The sequence below is a fragment of the Tenrec ecaudatus genome, chromosome 16 (assembly GCF_050624435.1).
Source record: "Tenrec ecaudatus isolate mTenEca1 chromosome 16, mTenEca1.hap1, whole genome shotgun sequence".
Classification (NCBI taxonomy): domain Eukaryota; kingdom Metazoa; phylum Chordata; class Mammalia; order Afrosoricida; family Tenrecidae; genus Tenrec; species Tenrec ecaudatus.
Window position 1 is genome coordinate 81996092 of NC_134545.1, and position 18580 is coordinate 82014671.

Genomic DNA, 18580 nt, shown 5'->3' on the forward strand with positions numbered 1-18580 from the left:
CTTCATTTCCCAGGTGGTCTTGAGGGCCGTCCCGGGGCGGAGCTCCGCGCCTCCTGCGCTTGCGCCTGCGGTCCAGGATGGGCTGGCTGTGGGTCCGGGTCCCCCGGCTGGCGCTGCGGGCTGCGGGCCACGTTGTGTCGGACTGACCCGGCCTCGTCTGGGGCGCCGAGCTCGAGCGGGTGGCAGTAACCGGCGGCCGAGGCGGCGGGGCCGAGTTTATAGCTAATGAGAGAGGCGGCAGGTAAGGGCCAAGCCGCGGCTCTGTCGCTTGTCCTAGCCCTTTTCTAGGGTCGGGCCCTTCCCGGGGTTGGAGGGCGAGCCTGGTTCCTGCTCCGTCTGCGCCCCGCCCTGCAGGGAGGTGCCCTTCTCTGGCTGGCCAAGTTCACCCTCTGGGCACTTGGAAAGAGCAGTTCCCGAATGGGTCCCAACGCCACCGGCCCATTTCCCGGATTTGGAAACTCAGGTTCAGAGACAAAACTTCGCTGTGCAGTCTCGAGGTAGAACTCACACCGGAGTGTGTGTTTGTGTGTGAGAGAGACTTTCAGCCCATCGCCATGTGGACCGCGCTGTCCTCGGGAAAGAAACCCCCTTCGGGCCCATCTTTAGCTTCTGACATTGATTTTCTCTTTTCCTCCGGGTCGGTTAGTCAGGAAATGAAGTCATGCACGTGAATAAGTGCTGGCCTTGACCGATGCTTGAGATGGGCTGTTAGAGATTGCAGACATTCTGAGAGCAGCAGCGTTGTCCACATGAGACTTGCCACGACTTTCCTTTCAGTTTCTGCCGCCGTCTGATGGCTTTGGGATCTCTCGCCCTCGGATCCGGTCTCCCCGCGGGGCAGATGGTGATTTAGCGCCCTGGGATGAGGGTGTTCGCCCATGAGTGCTGTGGCCTGCAATCCCCTGTAATTGGCTGACAGATGTCACTGTGGCCACGACTGAGTGCTCAAGGGCTTGTGTTGGGGTGACAGTGAAACTGTTCTGCTCCATGTCTCCCAAGTTGGCGCTGCAGGAGCCCTCATGGCACAGTGGCTAAGGCACTGAGCTACTAACCTAAAGGTTGGCAGTCTGAATCTACCAGCTGTTCTGCGGGGGGGAAAAGATGTGGCAGTCTGCACTTGAAAAGAATATAGCTTTGGAAACCCTAGGGGCAGTGCCTCCTGGCTATAGGGCTTCCATAAGTTGGGATCTAAGGAATGGTAATGAGTTCAGGTGGTGAGATTCACTGTGGAATGGTTCTCCTTGCCCCTTCCTCTTTTTCATAAGTGTATGTTTAGCTGTGGCCCCAGCATTCTCTCACTAGATAACGTTGATGGTCTCAAATCTGATCTGTGGCTCTGTATACACAAGCTTTATGTTTACATGTTTGAGTTGGTTTCACATGGAATTTGGTTTCTGAATGCCTTCTAGCGTACCTGTGGTCTGATTCTAACATCGGCTGATGTTTCTCACTGGTCAAGAAGAGTGATAGGTAGGCAGACAGTTACTTAGTGTTGTCACATTGGTAACGGTGCCCTGGAAGGGATTTATAGGGTTGGTAGACGTCTCACCAGCATTTCCCCTTCTGCATCTCTCAGCCGGTGTTCCATGTCATTTGTTCATTGTGAGTCTTTCTGGAGTACTTCTGTGAGTATGATATTGTACCAAGTACTTTATAAACGTCTTACCAAATCAAATAGGGGTTATCAGAAAGGTTTAGAATGGGAAGGACTTTAGCACTTAATCCTACCCCATTACATGGAAACACAAGGAGACTGATCCCAGCGAAGCTCCAGGACTTATCCAAGATCACAGAACTGCTTAGGGCCAGCGTTGTCCCTGAAGTAGCCAGGGTAGGGGCAGATGAGAAGAGGTAACGTTAGCTTTTGAGGCACTTGTAGCTATAGCGCTTTGAAATTCAGGCAGTGGGTGAGAACAATGGGAAAAGTGGGGAATCTGAGATTTCCCCCACCCCAAATTTTATTTTGCTGTTGACAATATACGAAGGGGCTTCAAAAAGCTTGTGGATACTGCGTTGTCTTTTAATTCCATTTGTCCACAAACTTTCTGAAGTCCTCCTTACAAAACACAATGTACGCAACTCAGCAGTTTTTGCAAGTACAGTTTGGTGGCATTGATTACCTCCTTCCAGTCGAGCGACTCTTCTTTTCCTCCCTCATTAGCATGCACCCACGGCCCCCTCGGGGCCATCTCGTCTTCCAAGTCGCCTTTGTCCATTTAATCCCAGACAGTTCTTTAAAAAGCATAATCCTCGAGGCAACACTTTTTAATTAGGCTAAAATCTTGTTCTCATGTAATATGCCTTCAGGGGATATTTTCAGTTCAAAGTTCAAAGATGATAGATAGCAGGGCACTGCTTTCAGGGATTCACCCGTTTTCCCTAACTCCAGAAAGTCTAGAGTCCGTGAGGATTTGGAATTCTGTTACGTGTTTTCTCCCTTTACTTCAGGATTCTTTTTTTTTTTCAAATCATTTTATTGGGAGCTTGGACAATTCTTATCACTATACATCCATCCATCCATTGTGTCAAGCGCATATGTACATTTGTTCCCCTCATCATTCTCAAAACATTTGCTTTCTACTTGAGCCCTTAATATCAGCTGCTTGTTTGCCCCCTCCCTCCCCACTCCCCTTACCTCATGAACCCTTCATAATTCATAAATAGTTATTATTTTGTCATATGTTACACTGTCCGACATCTCCCCCTGCCCTCTTCTCTGCTGACAATCCTCCAGGGAGGAGGCTATACGTAGATTCTTGTAACCAGTTCCCCCTTTCTATCCCACGTTCTCTCCACCCTCCAGGCATCACCACTCTCACCACTGGTCCTGAAGGAGTCATCTGCCCTGGATTCCCTGCGTTTCCAGTTGCTCTCTGTACCTATGTACATCCTCTGGTCTAGCCAGATTTGTAAGGTGGAATTAGAATCATGATAGTGGGGGGAGGAAGTTTTTAAGAACTAGAGGAAAGTTATATGTGTCTTCGTTGCTGCCCTGCACCCTGACTGGCTCATCTCCTCCCCATAACCCTTCAGTAAGGGGGTGTCCAGTTGGCTGCCGATGGGCTTTGAGTCTCTACTCTGCACTCACCCATTACCGATGGGCTTTGAGTCTCCACTCTGCACTCACACATTTACAATGATACGATATTTTGTTCCTTGATGCTTGAGACCTGGTCCCTTCGACAGCTTGTGGTCACACAGGCTGGTGTGTTTCTTCCATGTGGGCTTTGTTGCTTTTGAACTAGATGTCCACTTGTTTATCTTTGAGCCTCTCAAGACCCCAGATACTATATCTTTTGATAGCTGGGCACCATCAGCTTTTTTCACCACATTTGCTTATGCACACGTTTGTCTTTAGTGATCATATCAGGAAGGTGGGCATCCAGTGATATGATTTTTAGTTCTTTGATGTCAGGAAGGTGTGTATCCTGGAATGCCAATTTAATAGAAAAACGTGTTCTTGCATTGAGTAAGTGCTTGAGTGGAGGCCCAATGCCCACCTGCTGCCTTAATACTAAGCCTATAAATATATGCACATAGATCTGTTTCCCCACACTCTTATATAAACATATTTACATATGTACATTCTAGTCTTTAGACCCCTGTAAATATTCTTTGTCACCTAGTTCTTTCCTCTGTTTCCTTTCACTTTACTCTTGTTCCACTATCATGCTCAGCCTTCATTTGAGTTTCAGTAATTTCTCTCCGTTACCTTGCCCTTGCTGAATCCCTACCAGGCCTCTCACACCCTCCTTGCCACTGATTTTGGATCACTTGTTACTCCCCTGTCCCTGGGTTGGTCAGCACCACCTTCTTACCTCCTCCTCCCCTCTTTTATGTCCCCCTGGAATCATTGGTCCCATTATTTTCTCCTCCAGACTATTCATCCATTCCGTCTTATCTAGATAGATCTGTAGAGATAACAATATGCACCAAAAATCAAGCTGTAGCAAGATAGGCGATGGGTGAGAACACAGTGATTATGACAAAAGAGGAAACAATTACCCATAGAAGAATAAATTAATTAAAAGAAAAACATTAGAAAGAAAGAAAAACCTGGGGGGAGCGGGGAGGGAGGGGAAAAAAAAGAGGACCTGATGCAGAGGGTTTAAATGGAGAGCAAATGCTTTGAGAGTGATTAGGGCAAAGAATGTACGGATGTGCTTTATACAATTGATGTATGTATATGTGTGGATTGTGATAAGAGTTGTATGAGCCCCTAATAAAATGTAAAAAAAAGGAAAATAAAAATTTTAAAAGAAAGAAAAACCTGTAAATAGATCAGGGTCTGATTTTTGATGTCTAGGCGTGTCCTTCAGTCAGGTCTGATGGGGTTCCATGCTCTGGCTCCAGAATCTTTCCTTGGTACTCCCTCAGGGGCTCCCTGCTCTGCTCCCACAGTTGCTCTGCCACATGCCTTTAGTGGTTTGCCTCGGTGTCACAGGGTCAGTCTGGTCTAGTCCCGACCCTGAGTCTCCAGTGTTGTCCCCTTTAGGGCCCTGGGCCAGCAAGGGACGGCGTGTCTTGTAGTGGGATCAGCCATGTGGTCCACTCTGTGCATTGGCTGTTCAGAGTGAGGATATCGTCCTCCAGGCCTGGTGGGCCAGGATGTCTTCTCCCTTCATTTCCTCCCATTTGCTCTGATCAGACATGCCCCTCTCCCCTAGCTGCAGCTTCAGTGCCGTCCTCTCAAGTAAATTGTTCTGGGGTGAGGGGCAGTTGTTCATGTAGCTTGTATGGGGGCCAATCCCTCAGGCCCCTCCACTGGCTCCCCACTCCTTGCTGGCGCACTGCATTCGTCTGGCACTGGCTTTAAATCTGGTCCCTCTTTACCTGTAGAGACACAAACAATACCCTCCCCTTGGGTGGGTCAGCACTGTATTCCCCCATCACACATCTTTTTTTTTTCTTTCCCCTTTCCTCCCTCTGCCCCCGTTTTAGTTGGCTACCATATGTACCCCTGGATTTGGTCTGGCCCCTGCCATACTACCTGGACCTCATCCCTGGAGTGTTTGTGTACAGTAGATTTTTCCCTGTGCCCCTTTTGCACTTACCTTTCTGTTCTCTCTTTTATATATATATATATATACTTACCTCAGCGGACTCATGTTATACTTTGTCCTTTTGTGCTTGGCTTACTTCATTTAGCATAATTTCCTCTAGTTCTTCCAAGATTCTTCTATGGAATCTTTGATGAAAATGTTCAGTACCAGTAGCCAGGCACCATCTAGTTCTGGTCTCATGGCATAGGGGTAGCTGTTCCTAGAGGCAGTTAGCCACACATTCCATATCCCCAGACGATTCCTGGTTCGCCTTCTGTTGCGCCAGGTGAACAGGAAACAACTGTTCCTCGGATGCCCACGTTGCAGCGTTTCAGACTCCAGGCTCTGTGTGCAGAAGTAGATTGAACAGATGCACTACACATTCGACCAGTGAATTGGGGTGTCCCATCAAGCCATGCCCTAAACCTCCAAACCAAGGAGCCAAATTTTGAGGTATATGGTTGTACATAAGCAGCTTTAGCAACTTTTAAAAAAAATTCAGTTTTTAAAAAATCATTTTATTAGGGGCTCATACAACTCTTATCACAATCCATACATACATCAATTGTGGAAAGCACATTTGTACATTCATTGCCCTCATTATTCTCAAAACATTTGTCTCCACATAAGCCCCTGCCATTAGCTCATTTTTCCCCTCCCCATTGCCTCCTTCCTCATGAACCTTTGATAATTTATAAATTATTATTTCATATCTTGCACAGTCCGACGTCTCCCTTCACCCACTTTTCTGTCCATCCCCCAGGGAGGAGGTCATATGTAGATCCTTGTCATCGGTTCCCCTTTTCCAACCCACCCTCCCTCCACCCTCCTGGTATCACCACTCTCACCACTGGTCCTGAAGGGATCATCCGTCCTGGATTCTGTGATTCTAGTTCCTATCTGTACCAGTGTACATCCTCTGGTCTAGCCAGATTTGTAAGGTAGAATTGGGATCATGATAGTGGCGGGGTGGGGTGGGGTGGGGGGAGCATTTAGGAACTAGAGGAAAGTTGTATGTTTCATCGTTGCTATACCGACCTGAACTGGTTCGTCTCCTCCCCTCCACCCTTCCATAAGGGGATGGGCAATTGCCTACAGATGAGCTTTGGGTCTCCACTCTGCACTCACACTCATTCACAATGATAGGATTTCTTGATCTGATGATGCCTGATACCTGAGTTTTTTACAGGTGTACAACTTATTGATGGCAATTACAATAATTGGCTGTGCAACCTCACCCTTGATCAATGTGAGTCTTCCATCATTGTTACCCTCCCTTATTTCTGCTCAGCATGTCTTCAAGCCCCTCCCTACTGCATGAAGACCTCATGGTTCCTACGGGCTGTATTCCATTGCACGTACGTAGGTACATCATATTTTCCAGTCTTCCGTCATTTATTTCCAGTGCTGCAGTGACCACTGGTGGCACAAGGGCTGGGTCATAGTCTATTGCTCATTGGGTTAGAACACCACCCTCCCTGCCAGTGGCTGAGTCGTTTTGCACCACCACCCCCCGCCCCTGCAATGCAGCCATCCTAGGGGGAGTGAGGTTTTGAGTCCCCTGGCATTGGATTCTCACCTCCCTGATGGCTTTGGTGGCATAGGGGCTATGCATTGGGCTGCTAATAGGAAGGTCAGCAGTTTGAAACCACATGCTGCTCTGTGGGAAAAAGATGAGGTGTTCTACTCCCGAAAAGAGAGAGTCTTTGAAATTCAGAGGCAGTTTTCTCCTGCCTATAAGGTTGCTCTGCATCATAACGAATTCGATGGCAGTGAGTTTGGGGTTGGTTAGTTTGTGTTCCATTTTGATGGCTTGAAGACACTGAGCCTCTTCCCATGTTTGGTGGCCATCTGAATCTTCCCTTTGGGGACATGCCCGTTCAAATCCTCGGTCCATTTTATGATTGGGTTATTGTTTTGTTTTTAAGTTGTTGAAGTTTTAGACTTCTTTTGGCTTTTAGACTCTTGTCTCGGATGGCTGGTTCCTGGACGTAGTCTTCAACTCCTCTACCTTCTTTGGTAAAGGGAAGGTGTCGGGTGTGGCTGGGAGAGCTGTGTATGGTGCCATTTGTCACAAATGAAGAGTGCAGCTGATAGGCTCGCCACGGCTCTGAAACACCATGTGTGCAGCGGACAGGCTGCTCGCTGTCCCCCACAGTGCGGGAATGAACCGTGGTGTGGACAACCCACGTGAGTGACCTACTGGCTGTGCTGAGGCGATCTGCTCTGTCCAGATGAGCATCTGATGGCGGTGGCAGTCCAGGAATTTGAAAATACATGCTTCAAGGCAAATCATGATTCCCAACAGGAGGAAACCGGCTCAGAGAGGGTTGGGTGTTTGAATGTTTCCCCCTTTTCTGCCTTGTCACACTCTTCTCTCATCTCCTAGGAGGTGCTAGGAATGGGCGGTTCCTTCATCCCCGGGCAGAGTGTGGGTCTTCTTTCTCTCTGAAAGCCATGCTTCCTGGCTCTCTGTTTGCCTTCCGCTGCTCTCGGGCCTGAGGAAAGAGGTAGGGTCATTACGGTAAGCGTTTTTCTTTGAAAGGCCTTTGGTGGGGCAGAGCCAGGTGCAAGGAGAGCACCACTCTCCAGTTACTGAATTGAAACCTCCCTGGAGCTGAGCAGCCTCCTCCAGTGTCTGCTGGGTTTGAGCCGCCTGTTAAATAAGTCAGTGGAAGGAGTTGCTGAGGACAAAGCAGCCCGCCAGGCTGCCGCAGGGGATCGCAAGATCACGTCTTTTCTGATCCAGTCCTGTAATCTGCAGTGAGCCGACCATTGGAGAAAGCGGGTAGAGCATCCCAGCTTCTACGCAGGACTCTGTGTTGGGCGGGACAGACATGATGTGGGGGCGCTAGCAGAGGTGCTGTGAAAGGCCTGGAGTCCACACTCAGGGCTGGCGAGAAGGCCCTTGTTCCTGGCGATCTTGGGGTGATGTTTTCCCCCTTATCCCCATGGTCATCCAATCCCTTCTCTCAAAAGACACACCCCACGCCAATACAGTACCGTATTGTACGATACCCTACTGTCCCATACCATACCATACCATACCATACCATACCATACCATACCATACCATACCATACCATACCATATATCACAATACAATACAGTGCATCACAAGGAAGTCCACTCCCAAGTGGGACTTGGGGTAATCCCGGGTATAGAGGTTGGGACTTAGAACACACTTTGGGAAGACACCATTCAGTCCATAACAGCCTCGTACTCTGGATGCTGACTACCTGAGATCTGGTGCGCACCCACTGAGTGAAATACAGATAGGGTGTCTGCAGGTTCAGAACCTGCAGTCCTATGTGACATGGCTGTGACCTTGGCACTGTGTGCTCCCTAGAGAGGTAAAGTGACCTTTCTACTTCCCACAGCTGGTGGCTAGCCGGCAGCCTTGGGTCTGTCATTGGAGCTGGTGCTCTGGGCATGCCGGCTGGTGGGGTAGGGAGGCACAGGGACCAGGCTGGGTCCTCATGATTGTGTGTCTTCCTAGGAGACATGCGGGGCCAGCGGAGCCTGCTGCTGGGCCCCGCCCGCCTCTGCCTTCGCCTGCTTCTGCTCCTGGGCTACCGTCGTCGCTGCCCCCCGCTGCTCCGGGGCCTGGTCCAGCGCTGGCGCTACGGCAAGGTCTGCCTGCGCTCCCTGATGTACAACTCCTTTGGGGGCAGCGACACGGCTGTCGAAGCTGCCTTTGAGCCGGTCTACTGGCTGGTGGACAACGTGATCCGCTGGTTCGGGGTGGTGAGTGCTACCCAGGGACCAAGGAAAAGGATGTGTTGGGTAGGAGAGGGACACAGAGGGGCACTTTCGAGGGACAAACTCCTCCCCTTTGGGAAGTCCCTGCATCTACTGGGGCATTGGAACGCATCTCTGGCTGGGTCACCCAACCCACCCTCTGAGACCTCGCTGGTATTGGCAGGTGTTCGTGGTGCTGGTGGTTGTGCTGACCAGCTCCATCGTGGCCATTGCCTACCTGTGTGTCCTGCCCCTCATCCTGCAAACCTACTCGGTGCCACGGCTCTGCTGGCACTTCTTCTACAGCCACTGGAATCTGATCCTCATCGTCTTCCATTACTACCAGGCCATCACCACACCACCTGGATACCCCCCCCAGGTGGGTCCCCATAGGAGCCGGGGGCCGGAGTTGCAGGCTGTGGGGAAAGGGCGCCTTGGTACCCTTTGAGGTGCTGCCACAGCTGTTGTGCGGGTCTCCCCTTGCACAGGGCAGGAATGGCATTGCCACGGTCTCCATCTGTAAGAAGTGCATTTACCCCAAGCCGGCACGGACGCACCACTGCAGCATCTGTAACAGGTGGGTCTTGCTTTTGCCTGCTGGGAACCCCCACTGGACCTTCCACTGTAGCCCCAGGGCAGAACCTAGACCTGCAGTTGGACCAAGACTCTCATGGCAAACACACACCTTGTGTCAGCTCCGGTCCTCAGTCTCCTGCCATCTAGTCCTCTGTATGGCCCTGTGAGTTACATTTCTTTGCCACTAGTTGAGACTGGGTTCGCAGAGTGGCGTTACCTTGCCTGGTGTCACCCAGCCGACAGGTAAAAGAGCTGGGTTTGAAGCGAGGCCTGAAAAAAAAATTAAAAAATAAAAAAAAAAGAAGCGAGGCCTGGCTGTCCTCACAGTCTGCCCTTTCCACCTTGGCAGGACGCTGATCCCGGTAGGAAAGGCTTGGGACTGGCCTCCTGGGTGCCTTGGTCACTGTAACAGAGCCTGTGTCCCTCCCTCACAGGTGTGTGCTGAAGATGGACCACCACTGCCGTATCCTTTGCCCAAGGCCACCTTGAGCGCTGCACAGGGTCAGTAACCACTAGGCCCAGGTTTCCAAGCTTCACTTGGAGCAAGCAGAGGGAGGAGTGCCCGGAAGGGCGTGGGGCTACCCATCTGCGGAGGGAAGAGGCTGGCAGCCTCTGTGGGACCTTCTCCTTGGAGCGTGGATTGTAGTCCAACAGCTTCTCCTGTAGATACCATGCCGACACCTAATGGCTGGGTACAGGAAAGATGTCTGAGCTTTGGTTGTCCCCTAGGTGTGTCACCCACAAACACAACACTGGTCCCATTCTGCTGTCCCATGGGGATGGCTGATTGACCCCCAACTCGGGGAAAGCCTGGGCTCCGTCGTCCCGTCACAGTGACAGTCTCAGAAACCAGCATGGACTGGGTGACAGGGAGCTGGGTCTGTGTCGGGTTAAGTCCTGGGCCAGATTCGCCGAATGGCTTCAGGTTTTTCCTTCTCTCCTGCCGGGGCTTGTGAAGGCTCCTTCATTTTAACCCCCAGCAATGTCCCTGCCTTTGGGAAACAGTCCTTGGTGACTGGAATGACTCAGGCCTGGGCGATGCTGTCCCAAGTCACGGATGCACCTGGCCCCGCTCCCCTTGACCACGGTCCTCCAGCTTGTCCTTAACCCGTGCCTCACCAGCCTGGCTCAACAACTGTGTGGGTCACTATAACCACCGGTACTTCTTCTCCTTCTGCTTCTTCATGACGCTGGGCTGTGTCTACTGCAGCTATGGGAGCTGGGACCTCTTCCGGGAGGCTTATGCTGCCATTGAGGTGAGCCCGTGTTAGGAGCAGGGCACTTCAGCACTGAGCCTCGGGTGTGCAGTCTGCCCCTCAGGAGTGGGCTGGTAGCACCCCATCGAGTGTAACCAGCGCTGTTTTCAACCCCTTAGAAAATGAAACAGCTCGACAAGACCAAACTGCAGGCGGGTGCTAACCAGGTGGGCTACCCCCACCCCACTGCCTCCTGCTGCTCAGGCCTGAGGGGTAGAGTTGCGGATGTAACTGGGGCTGGGCCGAATTGTGGAGGCTGGGTGAGGGCCTCCTGCAGGTTGGATAGGGGGCTGTTCTTGGAGGCCTGTGCTGTTGGGTAGCCGGCAAGCCGGGATCCCCTTGTACAAGGAAGGGTCCGGCTGCCTGTCCCAGGATCCCCTCCTCTGGCCTGAGCAGCAGGGAGAGGCTGGGGTCTGTGTCACGGGCTCTGTGGTCCCAGAGCTCGCTGGATAGTCGAGTCGTTTTACCCCTGGGCTGTCTGCATGCACGCCAGGACAATCCTGTCTCCTCGTGTCGTTTAGGACTGTATTCCGAGCACATCTTGGGCTCATGTGATGGTCTTAGGTGCCCCTCCAGGTGTCCCCTTCCCCCATTGCGGTCCGTTCACCTTGGGTTTGGGTGTGGTCTCCCCATGAGGAGGCACCCACAGAGCAAAGGTGTCCAGCTAGGGTGTGTTCCCCGAGTCCCATGTGCGTGGTCCAATCTGAAGGCCCAGGCTCGGCTCCCCCTGTGCTTTGCCTGCTTGTCCAGGCCTGCGCTGCCCACTGTTTGTCCACGTGGTGGTGTCTCTGTACTGGCGCCCCCCAGCCGCTGCTGCCCCGACTCCCGTGCTTGACTCCTGTCTTCTTGGCCTGCGTTGGGGTTGCTTCCTTCGCGCCTCTAGTTGCTGGCAGTCCCTGGAGATGGAGACGCACCAGAGCGAGCCAGGCTCTGTCCTTTTGTTTTTCTAGACTTACCACCAGACCCCACCACCCACCTTCTCCTTTCGAGAAAGGATAACTCACAAGAGTCTTATCTACCTCTGGTTCCTGTGCAGGTATCCATCCACGTTTCTCTCTCTTCCCCTCTCTCTTTTGGATAGTTTAAGGGAGAAAAACTTTCTTAGGTGCCCAATACTGGCAGGAACCCATCCCTGTACAAACTGCCACCTTCCTGTTCTGATTCAGGCTGGCAAAGGGTCACCCTTCCCGCATTTTGTGACAGGGACACTTCAGGGCCAGTAGGGGCAGTTACTTGCATTTCCGAGGTGAGAAGAACTTCGAGGGGGACGCTTGGGCTGGCGTGTCAGTTCCATGCTCTCAGATCCCAGCTCTGGCCCCTACACCCTCCCCGAAGCATGAGGATTCTTGGCATCATAGAACATTTTTCTTAATACTTTACTCTTGGACCCTGTAGCTGCTATTTTTGTTAATGATTTTTATAGAGATAAAGTAAAACTGGAACTCGGAGACAGGCCACACCCCGCACACTAGGCAGTCTGGGAGAGCTCCCTGTGGGGCCTCATTGCCACCGAGTAGACTCCCACCCCTGGAGGCCCCATGTGCAGGCAGCACTGCGCCCGGGAGTTTGTCAGGTCAGGCCTCATCCTTTAGGGAAGCAGACCACTAGGCCTGACTGCCACAGGCACATTGAGCACTTCACGACGAGAGGCCCCCAAACCATAGCCACACCACACCCACTGCCACTGAATTCATCCTGGCTCAGACCACCTTACAGAGGGTAACCAAAGCAGTGTTTACAGAAGCAACCAGCTTTGTCCTTCTCCAGAGGAGCTGGCTGGGGGTTTGAACTGTTAACCATACAGCTGGCAGCCTCATGCCTGGCCTGGCGCCTTTGAGCGGCCCCCGGGTAATCATGAGTGTTCTGCTCTTTGCACCCCCCCCCCCCGTAGTTCTGTGGCACTCGCCCTGGGTGCCCTGACTGCCTGGCACGCTGTTCTCATCAGCCGAGGGGAGACGAGCATCGAGCGGCACATCAACAAGAAGGAGCGACGGCGGCTTCAGGCCAAGGGCAGAGTGAGTGGGGCCGGGGTTGCAACGGGCACCTGCTATCCTGTCAACAGGCCAGGGCTCGCTGGAGCCAGAAGCCTGCCTTGCCAAGCCTCAGCTGAGCTCATTAAGACGCGAAGGTCGGGAGGAGGGAAAGTGGAAGGACCTCCTAGAAGTGTCCCTTTTGGCTCTAGGCATTTAGGAATCCATATAACTACGGCTGTGTGGACAACTGGAAGGTGTTCCTGGGCGTGGACACGGGGAGGTGAGTAAGCATCCTGACCGTGCTGTCCAGTGGAAAGGCCCTGGGCCAGTGCTGACTGGCGCAGGAGCCCAGGGCCATGGGTGGCTGCTGCGCACATGAAACGTGGCTGGTGCACCTGAGGAAGGGCACCTGATTTCACTGGAACCCACAACAGCCACCTGTTTGGCTAGTAGCTGCCGTGTCAGACAGTGCAGGAATAGCGCTCAGTGCTCTGGACCAAAGGGGCTTAGCTGCAGAACCACCTCGTTCAGGGGTCCTCAAACTTTTTAAACAGGGGGCCAGTTCACTGTCCCCTCAGACCCGTTAGAGGGCCGGACTATAGTTTGAAAAACAACTATGAACAAGTTCCTATGCACACCGCACATACCTTATTTTGAAGTACAAAAACAAACAGGGCAAAACCACCCGGTGGGCTGCATGTGGCCCGGGGCCGTAGTTTGAGGACCCCTGGCCTAGTTTAATAACCGACATGGCTTCAAGATGAACCCATGGGGACAAAGCGCTTCTCCAGAAGAGCCCTCTAGTGAGGGCAATGCCTGGAATCTGAGGGGTGGGGGCTGGATTTACTGACCGAGGCCCTAAGGCGACAAGTGACGCTAACTCAAGCACAAGGCTGGAGGGAGCCCATTTCCCAGATGGGAGCTGAGGCTGCAGGAGTGGCACCGTCCCCGCGCGCTTCACCACCCTATTCCCATCACTGGCGCCCCCTGGCAGGTCAGGCGGGAACTTGTGGAGGCCTTCCGAGCGGCCGACCACAGGAGACAGAGCCCAAGGAAGGCTGCCTGGAAGGAGGACCACCTGGAGCCCTTGGACTGAGGCCTCTGTCTTCCCTTGTAGGCACTGGCTCACCCGGGTGCTGCTGCCTTCCAGCCACCTGCCCCATGGGAACGGCATGAGCTGGGACCCCCCTCCCTGCGTGGCCGCTCCCTCAGCCTCTGTGATGGCCGTGTGAACGGAATGTCAGCTGGACTGTGACACCATTCTGCTCCCTGTGCGCTCCCAAGCAACACCGAGGGCAGTTTTTCTTTGTGCAACAAGAGCCGCCACTGGACCATGCAGGGCCCAACTCAAGGACCAGCCTGCTGGCCACTGAGGCCGCAGCAAGGCCCAGGGCGGGGGAGATCCTGGGACCAGTGCCCCTTTACTCAGGCAAACAGAAGCTCCAGCCCCAGACTGGGGGTCCGGCAGCTAGCCAACCTGCCCAGTGTTGACCACAACCTGGGCATGGCCATCACCGCCTCCACTTGCTGTCTGAGAAAACACCAGACCGGTGCAGCTGAGATCCTGGCTTCTCAACAGGGCGGACTGCTGCTAGCGGAGGCCACTGCCAGCCACTTCTCACATGTTGCTGAAGGGGAGGGGGGTGTTTAAATAAAGGTATTGGCTTCTTAAAGATTGTGGCTTCACTCTTTGCCTTTTCTGTAAGGCAGGGACAGAGTCAGGCGCAGGCAGTAGGTGCTGTGGTCATGCCCCGTGCCCTATTGCAGGGGACAGACGCCCTGGAGAAGTCTTGGCTAGGCCATCATGACTGCTCCTCCTATGCCAGCAGTGGCTCTGGGGGTGTGGGTGGGGAAGACCTGACAGCCCCATTACCAAAAGCGCTCTTTATTCTCCAGCAGGTACACACACACATTCACCCTCCTTGGTCTCAGGGCCACCATCCTCTTTCTCTTCCTGCCCTATCACTGGAAGACCCCATTCCAAATTCTCCAGTTCAAGTCCTCTCTCGGTCTAGTGCTTCACCAGCTGTCATGAGTCAGCAGCCCTGCCTCCGGAGTAGCCCTGCCGCAGAGGCCCAGCACGGGTGCCGGGTGAGCGGGAGAGGCGTCCAGAGGTCTGTGAGCCCCGGACTCGAGTAGGATGGTTCGGTGGTGAGTAACTCTGGGCTCGATTGTCGGTGCAGTTGGCCAGAGCCGCGGGCTCAGCTGCCGGGGCTCCCCAGCAGAAACCTGCAGGCAAAAAGAACGGTGGTAGTGCTCCCCGAGCAGCCTGTTTCAGACCCTGTCTCTCCACCGCCTGGACACTCACCACTCTCCCCTGGCTGACACGGCTTCTTTGCGCACCAGTCTCTTCTTGTCATCCAGGGGCTTGGCTAAGGCCCGGATCACCTGTGGTTTGTACGGCAGCAGCTAGGAAGGCAGAGAAATCATCTCAGTGGGCCAAGGCGACCGAAAGTCACTTCTCTGACTGAACAGGTCTCTCTGGAAGAAAGCGCAGCTTGTTCGCCCTTTAGGGAATTCCAGGGGATGCCATGTGGGAGGAAGACCATTTTATTATGAAAACACCAAAAAGTCGACCTACTGCCACTGGGGTGGTCAGGGACTGGAAGTCTTTATGGGAACAGACAGCCCATTTTCTCCAGAGACGCGCCTGGTGGTTTGAACTGCTGACTCGGGCTCGTAGCCCAACACCTAAACCACACTGCCACCAGGACTCCGGATTTCTGGGTTAGTGCGGATATACTGGGTCCATTCTGGGCTCGAGGAAGAAAATCTTTCCTTATTTGCACTTTGTAGCCCCCCACCTCCGTCACACAGCAGCTGCTAATGCCATGTGACTAAGGCACTTGAGAGTCTCCCAGGTCAGGGAGGGACACCTGAGTACTCACCACAGGGACGGGAAGGCGCGTGAGCGCATGCATGCACTGCAGGGCAGCCATCCGGACCGCCTGGAACACAACCACAAGGAGGTGAGCAGAGACCCCGACCGAGGCTGAGGCCAACCTGCCCAGGGCGCTGGGGCTGAACTCACCATGGATGGGCTAGAGCTGAGGTTCAGGAACTTGGTGACGAGGGTGTCCACGTGGAGACTCATGACTTGGGGTGCTTCCAGAAGAAGAGGCTGGAGGCAGCTGAGGGTGGAGAGCTGCACCACACAGTCCGTGCAGGACAGGGCCTCCAGCAGCAAGGAGAGGAGCTACGGGGCAAAGGGGGAAGGAGCACGTGGTCTGATGGGCCTGGCGAGCTGCCACCTTTTTCTGTTCCACTGGAAAAGCGATGGCTTTATCCCTTACTAGAGGCTGCAGCTCCAAAACTCACCGTGGGCAGCTCTGGCAGGAGCACCGGCTTGGGCAGTCTGTTAAGGACATAAGACAGACCCTTCAGGTAATTGGGTTTCACATCTGTGGAAACAAGAAGAGAAGATGGACAAGAGCCTGAGAATGCAGCCTTCACTGATGAAGGGACTGGAGCAGCAGCAGAGGCAGAAGCTCCTCACGCCTAGAACCAGTAGTTTGCCTGCCAGTCGTGGGGAAAATGTGGGCCATGGATCTAGCTGAGCATTTGTCTTCTGGGGGTAACCAACCCACAGCTCCAGGCAGCCATCAGGTCCTAAGGGCCCAGGCAGAGGAAGCGTCTGTGACTAGGGCCCTACAGGTGCTCCTCACCTTGGGCAGCGGCATGGAAGCCCTGAACCAAGGCAGGCACGTTATCCGTGAAGAACCGCTGACGGAACATGATCCGCACCTCCGCATGGCCCGCGCGAGTCAGCACGTCCGAGCAGTCGGACATGAGCAGGGAGAAGCCATCAGCTGCTGTTGGACCGAGTTCTGGGTCACTCAGGAGCCCCATCAGCTAGAGAGAGACACGTTGAGGAGAAGCTGCTGGACTACCGACGAGAGAATGGACACTGTATGGGGCTGATGAGGTCCTCCTGGAAGTCCCTGCTCGGATCCCAGGCTCCCCAGGCTCCAGAAAGGACTTACTCGGTCTGTGAGGCGGGAGCTGAGAGGATGGTACCTGAGTACCAGGGCCTTTGTTACCTGGAATCAGAAGGCACGCATGAACCCTGAGAAGCACAGGTTCTGGTTCATGGCCAAGTAGACACATTTTACTTAACCAGACATACTGCCAGTCCAAGTCCTTACCCAGAGGAGCAATGTAAAGGCCGGGATGCGACAAGGTCCAGAGCCCAGGCCAGCCTCCACTTTGTCCACAGCTAGCTGTAGGAATTCATCTAACTGCTGCCCTAGAGAGGAGGGAAGAAATGCTGACGCACGCTGGAGGGCTACTGCCTCCCATCTAAGTGCAGTGCTCCCTGGGAAGCTGATAAGAGTTCTTGCTCTTATCACTTGGCACGTAGACGCAGGAGCCTGGGATTCTGTGTGTGTGTGTGTGTGTTTACAGAGCAGCCAGGGCGGTCTACTGGCAGCAAAGAGTAGGCGGTCACAGTGCAGCTGGAGGGCACGCTGCTCTTACCCCACTCCTCCCGAGCCCTGCAGTGCTTTGCCTAAGTCATCTGTCTCTAGTCCCAAAGGCAGAACCTGGGCAGCTGAAGCCAGTGCCTCCTTAGGGCATTTGGGGAGCTCTGGCCCCAGGCTTGCTCTCACGCTCCGTTCCTTCCAGTACCTGCGGGGTGCTTGTTGAGGAGGCCTGCAAAGCACTTGGCAGCAGCAGTGGAGGAGAAGGGGCAACTGTGGCTGCAGCTCAGCTGGAGAAGCTCCCGCATGAGTTGGTTCAGCTGAGGGACTTCCACCTACAGAAAACCTACTCATGTAACGGAACCGGAACAGGGCAGCTGAGCTCTCAAGTCCCCAGCAGGGGACGTGAAAGCACACCCACTTAGCCTATGGCCAAGTTCGGCCCGGAGGCCCCCTCATTTGTGCGCCCACTCACATTTCTCGGCAGGGAGCAGACGAATGCCATGAGCAGGGCCACCAGCCGCCTCTGCCCTGAGGGGCCATCCTGTCATGGAAGAAGCAGCCGTGAGCTTGTCCTGCCTGTATTAGGCTGTGGGATCCTTCATCTACCCCAACTCCCACCCCCACCCCCAAGTCAAATCCCTGTAGGAATCTCCTCACCTGGAATGGCTGGAATCTGCAAGGGAAGCTGTTTTCTGGCAGGAAGGAGGTGTCGCCGTCCAGGAAGAGGGGTACGATGCGCGCTGCACTCTGGGAGGCTACGCTGGGGTGGGGGAAACACCTGGTTCACTGGGTGGCCCTGGCTCCACAGCAGAGCTCTCCCAGCGGGGTCCACATTACAGCCCCTGAGCCAGAGGGTCAGGCCTGGTTATTCTCGAACTCGACAGATGAGGCGGGACCCAGCCGCTATGAGTGCTGGTGCCATCTGGTTCTAGGCCCTGGCGACATGAGCGGCACAGAGCTCAAACACTAGTGAGGACACTCACACTGCGAGGGAGGGGCTTAGCAAGTTCCCAGACACAGAGCTCAAGGGTAATGGAATTCCTCCACATGCACGATTGGAAGCCCCCTTGTCTATTTAAAATGCACCACAGGTAATGATTATGCTTATCTGTAGCTAAGACCCACTGGCCCAGCTGAGGCCCACCCACCTACCGGCCCTGTGATGCCAAACACCCCCTCCTCTTCCTCTGCCTCCAGATCTGACGCTGGGTCCAAGAGCAGCTCAGAAAGCAGCCCTCTCCCCTGGGGAGACGTGTCACTCACTCAGGGCTCAGGTGGGTGGTGGCTGTGCTAATGACAGACACCATGGCAGCCAGGACCTCCTCCTCCAACAGCACTTTCCTGAGCACCGACGGCGGCCCCTCTGCAAAAGTCACACACACACACACACACACACACACACACACACACACACACACACACGGCGTGCCATCACGACTCTGTCTGTCCTCAGCACCAGGCCCTGTCATCATCCGGGTCCTGAGGCAGGGCCTGAGTCACAACAGCACCCGTTTTTCATCTGCCTCTAGTGGTTCAAGAGTCATCCAGGTAACTCAAAAGGACTAATGTCA

At 53.9% G+C, this 18580-nt stretch overlaps 2 protein-coding genes across 6 annotated transcripts in view; one reads left to right on the top strand and one right to left on the bottom strand.

The window, feature by feature from the left end:
• Positions 1 to 43: 43 nt before the first annotated feature.
• On the top strand, positions 44 to 14255 carry ZDHHC16 (zDHHC palmitoyltransferase 16). 3 transcript variants are annotated; one of them, XM_075534753.1, is made up of 12 exons: positions 44 to 241; positions 7432 to 7566; positions 8542 to 8789; positions 8968 to 9162; positions 9272 to 9360; positions 9794 to 9822; positions 10482 to 10615; positions 10735 to 10782; positions 11566 to 11651; positions 12507 to 12630; positions 12798 to 12868; positions 13706 to 14255. In XM_075534753.1, the coding sequence occupies exons 3-12, from the start codon at positions 8547 to 8549 to the stop codon at positions 13818 to 13820; spliced, it is 1134 nt and encodes a 377-aa protein (XP_075390868.1). In that variant the 5' UTR covers positions 44 to 241; positions 7432 to 7566; positions 8542 to 8546; the 3' UTR covers positions 13821 to 14255. The 3 variants fall into 3 exon arrangements, with proteins under 3 accessions (XP_075390868.1, XP_075390867.1, XP_075390869.1); XM_075534752.1 differs by having other exon boundaries at positions 45 to 241; positions 7432 to 7552; XM_075534754.1 differs by lacking the exon at positions 10735 to 10782 and having other exon boundaries at positions 45 to 241; positions 7432 to 7552.
• A 202-nt stretch (positions 14256 to 14457) lies between these two features.
• Positions 14458 to 18580, bottom strand: part of MMS19 (MMS19 cytosolic iron-sulfur assembly component) — a 30681-nt gene continuing 26558 nt past the window's right edge. For all 3 annotated transcript variants that reach the window (XM_075534750.1, XM_075534749.1, XM_075534751.1), the window contains 12 exons: positions 18273 to 18372; positions 17667 to 17769; positions 17482 to 17550; positions 17215 to 17341; positions 16734 to 16834; positions 16572 to 16628; positions 16254 to 16440; positions 15907 to 15989; positions 15620 to 15784; positions 15477 to 15536; positions 14897 to 14997; positions 14458 to 14817 (listed from right to left, as the gene is read on the bottom strand). In XM_075534750.1, coding sequence (XP_075390865.1) covers positions 14790 to 14817; positions 14897 to 14997; positions 15477 to 15536; positions 15620 to 15784; positions 15907 to 15989; positions 16254 to 16440; positions 16572 to 16628; positions 16734 to 16834; positions 17215 to 17341; positions 17482 to 17550; positions 17667 to 17769; positions 18273 to 18372 — 1181 coding nt within the window. In that variant the 3' untranslated portion in view covers positions 14458 to 14789. The remainder of the gene's footprint in view (positions 14818 to 14896; positions 14998 to 15476; positions 15537 to 15619; positions 15785 to 15906; positions 15990 to 16253; positions 16441 to 16571; positions 16629 to 16733; positions 16835 to 17214; positions 17342 to 17481; positions 17551 to 17666; positions 17770 to 18272; positions 18373 to 18580) is intronic.

Excerpts from the sequence above, each read along its gene's own strand:
- ZDHHC16 (XM_075534753.1), top strand. The coding sequence starts at position 8,547 with ATGCGGGGCCAGCGGAGCCTGCTGCTGGGCCCCGCCCGCCTCTGCCTT. Across the intron at positions 9,361-9,793 it reads CACTGCAGCATCTGTAACAG|GTGTGTGCTGAAGATGGACC; the intron begins GTGGGTCTTGCT and ends CCTCCCTCACAG. Across the intron at positions 12,869-13,705 it reads CTGGGCGTGGACACGGGGAG|GCACTGGCTCACCCGGGTGC; the intron begins GTGAGTAAGCAT and ends CTTCCCTTGTAG.